Raw genomic sequence first — 12,500 nt, forward strand, 5'->3', positions numbered from 1 at the left:
CTAGAATGGGTTTGGGGCGATGCTGTATACGGAAGTGTCTCTCAAGGTGACGATTAGACAACACTTTCTGTTGTCAGTAGATGGCAGCATTGGTTTAAAATTAAAAGGTGAAAATGTTGAAAACTACATGAATACATTTCCCAAGAGCGTTAGCACAGGTCACAGGTCACTGGGATGTGTCTATTCTTCGCCGTGATCTGAACAGCGGTAAACTATTACTGCAACCTCGGTATAGCGACCGCGAATGGTAAACTAATTATCTTAACAAAAGTGCGCTGGTAGCGTTACATATGTTGTCTAAAGGGGGACATATGGTACAATTTAAGATTTTAATGATAATCGGCATATAAAGGACAACATAAAGCATTGTTAATTTGTAAGAAACCTCAATGAAAACGGTCATATTCGCTATTGTTATGAAAATGTGCTAGAATCCTATAAAAATGTGGACGCATTTGGTCTACGTTCCGTTACCTCTCTCTCACTCAGGCGGGTCAGTTACCTTGGAAACGGGTGGCGGCAGATTCCCTCAGAGAGAAGAAGACGTCACACATGACGGTGGGACAGCGGACGCCTGACGTCGTGATGACGTTGAAGATGCGGTCAACGTACTGACGCAGGTTCTCCTGGTGGGCAGAACCAGGTCAGGACTGTTGTGTTACACACACACACACACACACACACACACACACACACACACACACACACACACACACACACACACACACACACACACACACACACACACACACACACACACACACACACACACACACACACACACACACACACACACACACACACACACACACACACACACACACAATCTCTCTCTCTCTCTCTCTCTCTCTCTCTCTCTCTCTCTCTCTCTCTCTCTCTCTCTCTCTCTCTCTCTCTCTCTCTCTCTCTCTCTCTCTCTCTCTCTCTCTCTCTCTCTCTCTCTCTCTCTCTCTCACCCTGTTTGTGTCCAGGTTCTCCGACTCTTTGAGCTTGACCGGGTCGATCTCACAGGGTTTGTGTTCTGTACAGATCTGTTTATAAAAATGTCCAAAAATCCATTAATCTCTGATTTAAAAAGGTAAACAGCAGGACAGACCTTATAGACAGAGATATGAGACGAGGGAGGAAAGACGAGTAGGAGCAACACAAGAGATAATGGAGTCAGAGTAACATAGTTTTTCACAAGCAGAGCTGAAACCATAAGACAGTGCACTTGCTCCACCTCGTGTCAGATCCACCGCTCCAAGATGCAGTTGTGTTCTCCCTTCAACCTACTCTCAGCGATAAACACAGCCCTCTCCCTCTCTCTCTGTGTCATCAGGAACTGATCGGTGCTTGCTAATACAACTAGGACTAACATCCTTGTTGTCTTTTATTTTCATGTGCTACCTCTCCAAACGACCCAGTTGTTCCTTAGCGTCTGAGCCTGATCAGTACCCTCCTAGTCGTACATAACCAGACCTCTGTCCAGTGTCCACACACGGTGTTAGCACTGTGCTAATGTAATGAAGAATATACTGTGCAGGAGCCATTATCATTGCACACTAGGGGGGGGGGTTGTTTGTATTTCTCAAACCAATCACAATCATCCGGGGGCGGTGCTAAGACCAAAAGGCAACTTACAAAAAAAGCAGAGAAATGTTTTCATGTCAACGTTTTCCATCATGAAAGTGCAGCTTGTTAGTTTGAAAACGTGTTGTCCACTGTTTTTATTTTTTTAATCTTTTTTTTATTGTATAGTTTGTATAGATCGTTGTATTGTTGTCTACAAATCTACTACAGTTGAGGAGCCAGGAAAAACAAGCATCTCACGTTTTTTTTTAATGTATGTACATTTTAAAAAGCTGTGACAATAAAAGAATCTGATCCTGAATCTGATCCTAGATACTGGTGATGGTAAAACAACAAAACCGCAAGCAGATAAGGAAGTTGTGCCCAGTGGGAGATTTATACGCATGATCAACATCCTGTATCCTCCTGGATTCTGCTCTTGACCTGCAAGCATCGCCCAAGTTCACTGACCATGCAAATTTCTGTCCAAACATTCAAACGGTATTCTGGTGTCAATTGTGTTCGCAGGGTAAGCCGGCTGCTTTCTGTCCTTTCAATGGAAGTGCTGCTCTACTGCGGGTTCCTTGAGCGCAGAGCCGAGCGTGTAAAGCGGTTAACCTTGTATCAGGAGAACGCTGCGCTTCTGATGGGGTTTCAATAGTCACCTAGCAACAGCAACAGCTTACAACCAGCGCTCGGAGGCGGTTCCCTCGAGTGGCGCCGGCTGACAAAGAGGTCTGTGGTGGACACGCCGCCTTGCGGTGAAAAGAGTGCCGGGATCGGAAAACACCGTACCTCGTCTATGATGGGCTTGAGCGTGACCTGCAGATAGTGCATTCCCGCCAGCTTCATGGTTTCGTCAATGCACTTCGACGTCAGAGAGTTCCCCCGGAAAATGGTGTTAGGGTCCCTGCAAAGAGAGGGAGGGAACCTTCTTTAATATCAACAAAATGCTGTTAGGTTCCCTACAGAGGGAGGGGGGGGGAACCTTCTTTAATAATAACTAAATGCTGTTAGGTTCCCTACAGAGAGAGGGAGGGAACCTTCTTTAATATCAACAAAATGCTGTTAGGTTCCCTACAGAGGGAGGGGGGGGAACCTTCTTTAATAATAACTAAATGCTGTTAGGTTCCCTACAGAGGGAGGGAGGGAACCTTCTTTAATATCAACAAAATGCTGTTAGGTTCCCTACAGAGGGAGGGGAGGGAACCTTCTTTAATATCAACAAAATGCTGTTAGGTTCCCTACAGAGGGAGGGAGGGAACCTTCTTTAATATCAACAAAATGCTGTTAGGTTCCCTACAGAGGGAGGGAGGGAACCTTCTTTAATATCAACAAAATGCTGTTAGGTTCCCTACAGAGGGAGGGGGGGAACCTTCTTTAATAATAACTAAATGCTGTTAGGTTCCCTACAGAGGGAGGGAGGGAACCTTCTTTAATATCAACAAAATGCTGTTAGGTTCCCTACAGAGGGAGGGAGGGAACCTTCTTTAATCATAACTAAATGCTGTTAGGTTCCCTACAGAGGGAGGGAGGGAACCTTCTTTAATCATAACTAAATGCTGTTAGGTTCCCTACAGAGGGAGGGAGGGAACCTTCTTTAATCATAACTAAATGCTGTTAGGTTCCCTACAGAGGGAGGGGGGGGAACCTTCTTTAATATCAACAAAATGCTGTTAGGTTCCCTACAGAGGGAGGGAGGGAACCTTCTTTAATCATAACTAAATGCTGTTAGGTTCCCTACAGAGGGAGGGAACCTTCTTTAATAATAACTAAATGCTGTTAGGTTCCCTACAGAGGGAGGGAGGGAACCTTCTTTAATCATAACTGAATGCTGTTAGGTTCCCTACAGAGGGAGGGAGGGAACCTTCTTTAATAATAACTAAATGCTGTTAGGTTCCCTACAGAGGGAGGGAGGGAACCTTCTTTAATAATAACTAAATGCTGTTAGGTTCCCTACAGAGGGAGGGAGGGAACCTTCTTTAATCATAACTAAATGCTGTTAGGTTCCCTACAGAGGGAGGGGGGGAACCTTCTTTAATATCAACAAAATGCTGTTAGGTTCCCTACAGAGGGAGGGAGGGAACCTTCTTTAATCATAACTAAATGCTGTTAGGTTCCCTACAGAGGGAGGGAGGGAACCTTCTTTAATCATAACTAAATGCTGTTAGGTTCCCTACAGAGGGAGGGAGGGAACCTTCTTTAATCATAACTAAATGCTGTTAGGTTCCCTACAGAGGGAGGGGGGGGAACCTTCTTTAATATCAACTAAATGCTGTTAGGTTCCCTACAGAGGGAGGGAGGGAACCTTCTTTAATAATAACTAAATGCTGTTAGGTTCCCTACAGAGGGAGGGAGGGAACCTTCTTTAATATCAACAAAATGCTGTTAGGTTCCCTACAGAGGGAGGGGAGGGAACCTTCTTTAATATCAACTAAATGCTGTTAGGTTCCCTACAGAGGGAGGGAGGGAACCTTCTTTAATCATAACTAAATGCTGTTAGGTTCCCTACAGAGGGAGGGGGGGGAACCTTCTTTAATCATAACTAAATGCTGTTAGGTTCCCTACAGAGGGAGGGAGGGAACCTTCTTTAATCATAACTAAATGCTGTTAGGTTCCCTACAGAGGGAGGGAGGGAACCTTCTTTAATCATAACTAAATGCTGTTAGGTTCCCTACAGAGGGAGGGAGGGAACCTTCTTTAATCATAACTAAATGCTGTTAGGTTCCCTACAGAGGGAGGGAGGGAACCTTCTTTAATCATAACTAAATGCCGTTAGGTTCCCTACAGAGGGAGGGAGGGAACCTTCTTTAATATCAACTAAATGCTGTTAGGTTCCCTACAGAGGGAGGGGGGGAACCTTCTTTAATATCAACTAAATGCTGTTAGGTTCCCTACAGAGGGAGGGAGGGAACCTTCTTTAATCATAACTAAATGCTGTTAGGTTCCCTACAGAGGGAGGGAGGGAACCTTCTTTAATCATAACTAAATGCTGTTAGGTTCCCTACAGAGGGAGGGAGGGAACCTTCTTTAATCATAACTAAATGCTGTTAGGTTCCCTACAGAGGGAGGGAGGGAACCTTCTTTAATCATAACTAAATGCTGTTAGGTTCCCTACAGAGGGAGGGAGGGAACCTTCTTTAATATCAACTAAATGCTGTTAGGTTCCCTACAGAGGGAGGGGGGGGAACCTTCTTTAATCATAACAAAATGCTGTTAGGTTCCCTACAGAGGGAGGGAGGGAACCTTCTTTAATCATAACTAAATGCTGTTAGGTTCCCTACAGAGGGAGGGAGGGAACCTTCTTTAATCATAACTAAATGCTGTTAGGTTCCCTACAGAGGGAGGGAGGGAACCTTCTTTAATATCAACTAAATGCTGTTAGGTTCCCTACAGAGGGAGGGAGGGAACCTTCTTTAATCATAACTAAATGCTGTTAGGTTCCCTACAGAGGGAGGGAGGGAACCTTCTTTAATCATAACTAAATGCTGTTAGGTTCCCTACAGAGGGAGGGAGGGAACCTTCTTTAATCATAACTAAATGCTGTTAGGTTCCCTACAGAGGGAGGGAACCTTCTTTAATAATAACAAAATGCTGTTAGGTTCCCTACAGAGGGAGGGGGGGGAACCTTCTTTAATAATAACTAAATGCTGTTAGGTTCCCTACAGAGGGAGGGAGGGAACCTTCTTTAATCATAACTAAATGCTGTTAGGTTCCCTACAGAGGGAGGGGGGGAACCTTCTTTAATCATAACTAAATGCTGTTAGGTTCCCTACAGAGGGAGGGAGGGAACCTTCTTTAATCATAACTAAATGCTGTTAGGTTCCCTACAGAGGGAGGGAGCCTTCTTTAATCATAACTAAATGCTGTTAGGTTCCCTACAGAGGGAGGGAGGGAACCTTCTTTAATCATAACTAAATGCTGTTAGGTTCCCTACAGAGGGAGGGAGGGAACCTTCTTTAATCATAACTAAATGCTGTTAGGTTCCCTACAGAGGGAGGGAGGGAGGGAACCTTCTTTAATCATAACTAAATGCTGTTAGGTTCCCTACAGAGGGAGGGGGGGGAACCTTCTTTAATATCAACTAAATGCTGTTAGGTTCCCTACAGAGGGAGGGGGGGGAACCTTCTTTAATATCAACTAAATGCTGTTAGGTTCCCTACAGAGGGAGGGGAGGGAACCTTCTTTAATAATAACTAAATGCTGTTAGGTTCCCTACAGAGGGAGGGGGGGGAACCTTCTTTAATATCAACTAAATGCTGTTAGGTTCCCTACAGAGGGAGGGGGGGGAACCTTCTTTAATATCAACAAAATGCTGTTAGGTTCCCTACAGAGTGAGGGGGGGGAACCTTCTTTAATAATAACTAAATGCTGTTAGGTTCCCTACAGAGGGAGGGAGGGAACCTTCTTTAATAATAACTAAATGCTGTTAGGTTCCCTACAGAGGGAGGGAGGGAACCTTCTTTAATCATAACTAAATGCTGTTAGGTTCCCTACAGAGGGAGGGAGGGAACCTTCTTTAATATCAACAAAATGCTGTTAGGTTCCCTACAGAGTGAGGGGGGGGAACCTTCTTTAATAATAACTAAATGCTGTTAGGTTCCCTACAGAGGGAGGGAGGGAACCTTCTTTAATAATAACTAAATGCTGTTAGGTTCCCTACAGAGGGAGGGAGGGAACCTTCTTTAATCATAACTAAATGCTGTTAGGTTCCCTACAGAGGGAGGGAGGGAACCTTCTTTAATAATAACTAAATGCTGCTAGGTTCCCTACAGAGGGAGGGAGGGAACCTTCTTTAATCATAACTAAATGCTGTTAGGTTCCCTACAGAGGGAGGGAGGGAACCTTCTTTAATATCAACAAAATGCTGTTAGGTTCCCTACAGAGGGAGGGAGGGAACCTTCTTTAATAATAACTAAATGCTGTTAGGTTCCCTACAGAGGGAGGGGGGGGGAACCTTCTTTAATCATAACTAAATGCTGTTAGGTTCCCTACAGAGGGAGGGAGGGAACCTTCTTTAATCATAACTAAATGCTGTTAGGTTCCCTACAGAGGGAGGGAGGGAACCTTCTTTAATAATAACTAAATGCTGTTAGGTTCCCTACAGAGGGAGGGAGGGAACCTTCTTTAATAATAACTAAATGCTGTTAGGTTCCCTACAGAGGGAGGGGGGAACCTTCTTTAATATCAACAAAATGCTGTTAGGTTCCCTACAGAGGGAGGGGGGGAACCTTCTTTAATGATAACTAAATGCTGTTAGGTTCCCTACAGAGGGAGGGAGGGAACCTTCTTTAATAATAACTAAATGCTGTTAGGTTCCCTACAGAGGGAGGGAGGGAACCTTCTTTAATAATAACTAAATGCTGTTAGGTTCCCTACAGAGGGAGGGAGGGAACCTTCTTTAATATCAACAAAATGCTGTTAGGTTCCCTACAGAGGGAGGGGAGGGAACCTTCTTTAATATCAACAAAATGCTGTTAGGTTCCCTACAGAGGGAGGGAGGGAACCTTCTTTAATATCAACAAAATGCTGTTAGGTTCCCTACAGAGGGAGGGAGGGAACCTTCTTTAATATCAACAAAATGCTGTTAGGTTCCCTACAGAGGGAGGGGGGGGAACCTTCTTTAATAATAACTAAATGCTGTTAGGTTCCCTACAGAGGGAGGGAACCTTCTTTAATATCAACAAAATGCTGTTAGGTTCCCTACAGAGGGAGGGAGGGAACCTTCTTTAATCATAACTAAATGCTGTTAGGTTCCCTACAGAGGGAGGGAGGGAACCTTCTTTAATCATAACTAAATGCTGTTAGGTTCCATACAGAGGGAGGGAGGGAACCTTCTTTAATCATAACTAAATGCTGTTAGGTTCCCTACAGAGGGAGGGGGGGAACCTTCTTTAATATCAACAAAATGCTGTTAGGTTCCCTACAGAGGGAGGGAGGGAACCTTCTTTAATCATAACTAAATGCTGTTAGGTTCCCTACAGAGGGAGGGAACCTTCTTTAATAATAACTAAATGCTGTTAGGTTCCCTACAGAGGGAGGGAGGGAACCTTCTTTAATCATAACTAAATGCTGCTAGGTTCCCTACAGAGGGAGGGAGGGAACCTTCTTTAATAATAACTAAATGCTGTTAGGTTCCCTACAGAGGGAGGGAGGGAACATTCTTTAATAATAACTAAATGCTGTTAGGTTCCCTACAGAGGGAGGGAGGGAACCTTCTTTAATCATAACTAAATGCTGTTAGGTTCCCTACAGAGGGAGGGGGGAACCTTCTTTAATATCAACAAAATGCTGTTAGGTTCCCTACAGAGGGAGGGAGGGAACCTTCTTTAATCATAACTAAATGCTGTTAGGTTCCCTACAGAGGGAGGGAGGGAACCTTCTTTAATCATAACTAAATGCTGTTAGGTTCCCTACAGAGGGAGGGAGGGAACCTTCTTTAATCATAACTAAATGCTGTTAGGTTCCCTACAGAGGGAGGGAGGGAACCTTCTTTAATAATAACTAAATGCTGTTAGGTTCCCTACAGAGGGAGGGAGGGAACCTTCTTTAATATCAACAAAATGCTGTTAGGTTCCCTACAGAGGGAGGGGAGGGAACCTTCTTTAATATCAACTAAATGCTGTTAGGTTCCCTACAGAGGGAGGGAGGGAACCTTCTTTAATCATAACTAAATGCTGTTAGGTTCCCTACAGAGGGAGGGGGGGGAACCTTCTTTAATCATAACTAAATGCTGTTAGGTTCCCTACAGAGGGAGGGAGGGAACCTTCTTTAATCATAACTAAATGCTGTTAGGTTCCCTACAGAGGGAGGGAGGGAACCTTCTTTAATCATAACTAAATGCTGTTAGGTTCCCTACAGAGGGAGGGAGGGAACCTTCTTTAATCATAACTAAATGCTGTTAGGTTCCCTACAGAGGGAGGGAGGGAACCTTCTTTAATCATAACTAAATGCTGTTAGGTTCCCTACAGAGGGAGGGAGGGAACCTTCTTTAATCATAACTAAATGCTGTTAGGTTCCCTACAGAGGGAGGGAGGGAACCTTCTTTAATAATAACTAAATGCTGCTAGGTTCCCTACAGAGGGAGGGAGGGAACCTTCTTTAATCATAACTAAATGCTGTTAGGTTCCCTACAGAGGGAGGGAGGGAACCTTCTTTAATATCAACAAAATGCTGTTAGGTTCCCTACAGAGGGAGGGAGGGAACCTTCTTTAATAATAACTAAATGCTGTTAGGTTCCCTACAGAGGGAGGGGGGGGGAACCTTCTTTAATCATAACTAAATGCTGTTAGGTTCCCTACAGAGGGAGGGAGGGAACCTTCTTTAATCATAACTAAATGCTGTTAGGTTCCCTACAGAGGGAGGGAGGGAACCTTCTTTAATAATAACTAAATGCTGTTAGGTTCCCTACAGAGGGAGGGAGGGAACCTTCTTTAATAATAACTAAATGCTGTTAGGTTCCCTACAGAGGGAGGGGGGAACCTTCTTTAATATCAACAAAATGCTGTTAGGTTCCCTACAGAGGGAGGGGGGGAACCTTCTTTAATGATAACTAAATGCTGTTAGGTTCCCTACAGAGGGAGGGAGGGAACCTTCTTTAATAATAACTAAATGCTGTTAGGTTCCCTACAGAGGGAGGGAGGGAACCTTCTTTAATAATAACTAAATGCTGTTAGGTTCCCTACAGAGGGAGGGAGGGAACCTTCTTTAATATCAACAAAATGCTGTTAGGTTCCCTACAGAGGGAGGGGAGGGAACCTTCTTTAATATCAACAAAATGCTGTTAGGTTCCCTACAGAGGGAGGGAGGGAACCTTCTTTAATATCAACAAAATGCTGTTAGGTTCCCTACAGAGGGAGGGAGGGAACCTTCTTTAATATCAACAAAATGCTGTTAGGTTCCCTACAGAGGGAGGGGGGGGAACCTTCTTTAATAATAACTAAATGCTGTTAGGTTCCCTACAGAGGGAGGGAGGGAACCTTCTTTAATATCAACAAAATGCTGTTAGGTTCCCTACAGAGGGAGGGAGGGAACCTTCTTTAATCATAACTAAATGCTGTTAGGTTCCCTACAGAGGGAGGGAGGGAACCTTCTTTAATCATAACTAAATGCTGTTAGGTTCCCTACAGAGGGAGGGAGGGAACCTTCTTTAATCATAACTAAATGCTGTTAGGTTCCCTACAGAGGGAGGGGGGGAACCTTCTTTAATATCAACAAAATGCTGTTAGGTTCCCTACAGAGGGAGGGAGGGAACCTTCTTTAATCATAACTAAATGCTGTTAGGTTCCCTACAGAGGGAGGGAACCTTCTTTAATAATAACTAAATGCTGTTAGGTTCCCTACAGAGGGAGGGAGGGAACCTTCTTTAATCATAACTAAATGCTGCTAGGTTCCCTACAGAGGGAGGGAGGGAACCTTCTTTAATAATAACTAAATGCTGTTAGGTTCCCTACAGAGGGAGGGAGGGAACCTTCTTTAATAATAACTAAATGCTGTTAGGTTCCCTACAGAGGGAGGGAGGGAACCTTCTTTAATCATAACTAAATGCTGTTAGGTTCCCTACAGAGGGAGGGGGGAACCTTCTTTAATATCAACAAAATGCTGTTAGGTTCCCTACAGAGGGAGGGAGGGAACCTTCTTTAATCATAACTAAATGCTGTTAGGTTCCCTACAGAGGGAGGGAGGGAACCTTCTTTAATCATAACTAAATGCTGTTAGGTTCCCTACAGAGGGAGGGAGGGAACCTTCTTTAATCATAACTAAATGCTGTTAGGTTCCCTACAGAGGGAGGGAGGGAACCTTCTTTAATAATAACTAAATGCTGTTAGGTTCCCTACAGAGGGAGGGAGGGAACCTTCTTTAATATCAACAAAATGCTGTTAGGTTCCCTACAGAGGGAGGGGAGGGAACCTTCTTTAATATCAACTAAATGCTGTTAGGTTCCCTACAGAGGGAGGGAGGGAACCTTCTTTAATCATAACTAAATGCTGTTAGGTTCCCTACAGAGGGAGGGGGGGGAACCTTCTTTAATCATAACTAAATGCTGTTAGGTTCCCTACAGAGGGAGGGAGGGAACCTTCTTTAATCATAACTAAATGCTGTTAGGTTCCCTACAGAGGGAGGGAGGGAACCTTCTTTAATCATAACTAAATGCTGTTAGGTTCCCTACAGAGGGAGGGAGGGAACCTTCTTTAATCATAACTAAATGCTGTTAGGTTCCCTACAGAGGGAGGGAGGGAACCTTCTTTAATCATAACTAAATGCTGTTAGGTTCCCTACAGAGGGAGGGAGGGAACCTTCTTTAATATCAACTAAATGCTGTTAGGTTCCCTACAGAGGGAGGGGGGGGAACCTTCTTTAATCATAACAAAATGCTGTTAGGTTCCCTACAGAGGGAGGGAGGGAACCTTCTTTAATCATAACTAAATGCTGTTAGGTTCCCTACAGAGGAAGGGAGGGAACCTTCTTTAATCATAACTAAATGCTGTTAGGTTCCCTACAGAGGGAGGGAGGGAACCTTCTTTAATCATAACTAAATGCTGTTAGGTTCCCTACAGAGGGAGGGAGGGAACCTTCTTTAATCATAACTAAATGCTGTTAGGTTCCCTACAGAGGGAGGGAGGGAACCTTCTTTAATATCAACTAAATGCTGTTAGGTTCCCTACAGAGGGAGGGAGGGAACCTTCTTTAATCATAACTAAATGCTGTTAGGTTCCCTACAGAGGGAGGGAGGGAACCTTCTTTAATCATAACTAAATGCTGTTAGGTTCCCTACAGAGGGAGGGAGGGAACCTTCTTTAATCATAACTAAATGCTGTTAGGTTCCCTACAGAGGGAGGGGGGGGAACCTTCTTTAATAATAACAAAATGCTGTTAGGTTCCCTACAGAGGGAGGGGGGGGAACCTTCTTTAATAATAACTAAATGCTGTTAGGTTCCCTACAGAGGGAGGGAGGGAACCTTCTTTAATCATAACTAAATGCTGTTAGGTTCCCTACAGAGGGAGGGGGGGAACCTTCTTTAATCATAACTAAATGCTGTTAGGTTCCCTACAGAGGGAGGGAGGGAACCTTCTTTAATCATAACTAAATGCTGTTAGGTTCCCTACAGAGGGAGGGAGGGAACCTTCTTTAATCATAACTAAATGCTGTTAGGTTCCCTACAGAGGGAGGGAGGGAACCTTCTTTAATCATAACTAAATGCTGTTAGGTTCCCTACAGAGGGAGGGAGGGAACCTTCTTTAATCATAACTAAATGCTGTTAGGTTCCCTACAGAGGGAGGGAGGGAGGGAACCTTCTTTAATCATAACTAAATGCTGTTAGGTTCCCTACAGAGGGAGGGGGGGGAACCTTCTTTAATATCAACTAAATGCTGTTAGGTTCCCTACAGAGGGAGGGAGGGAACCTTCTTTAATCATAACTAAATGCTGTTAGGTTCCCTACAGAGGGAGGGGGGGGAACCTTCTTTAATATCAACTAAATGCTGTTAGGTTCCCTACAGAGGGAGGGGGGGAACCTTCTTTAATAATAACTAAATGCTGTTAGGTTCCCTACAGAGGGAGGGGGGGGAACCTTCTTTAATATCAACTAAATGCTGTTAGGTTCCCTACAGAGGGAGGGGGGGGAACCTTCTTTAATATCAACAAAATGCTGTTAGGTTCCCTACAGAGTGAGGGGGGGAACCTTCTTTAATAATAACTAAATGCTGTTAGGTTCCCTACAGAGGGAGGGAGGGAACCTTCTTTAATAATAACTAAATGCTGTTAGGTTCCCTACAGAGGGAGGGAGGGAACCTTCTTTAATCATAACTAAATGCTGTTAGGTTCCCTACAGAGGGAGGGAGGGAACCTTCTTTAATATCAACAAAATGCTGTTAGGTTCCCTACAGAGTGAGGGGGGGGAACCTTCTTTAATAATAACTAAATGCTGTTAGGTTCCCTACAGAGGGAG

General features: G+C 44.1%; 1 protein-coding gene across 1 annotated transcript in view; it reads right to left on the bottom strand.

Annotated features, from left to right (window-relative positions):
• rasa3 (RAS p21 protein activator 3) overlaps positions 1 to 12,500 on the bottom strand; it is a 155,065-nt gene that overhangs the window by 39,255 nt on the left and 103,310 nt on the right. Inside the window, 3 exon segments of the mRNA XM_084309178.1 lie at positions 503 to 626; positions 957 to 1,031; positions 2,347 to 2,461. Coding sequence (XP_084165304.1) covers positions 503 to 626; positions 957 to 1,031; positions 2,347 to 2,461 — 314 coding nt within the window.

The sequence above is a fragment of the Notolepis coatsorum genome (genome assembly GCF_963971535.1).
Source record: "Notolepis coatsorum genome assembly, chromosome: 2".
Taxonomy (NCBI): domain Eukaryota; kingdom Metazoa; phylum Chordata; class Actinopteri; order Aulopiformes; family Paralepididae; genus Notolepis; species Notolepis coatsorum.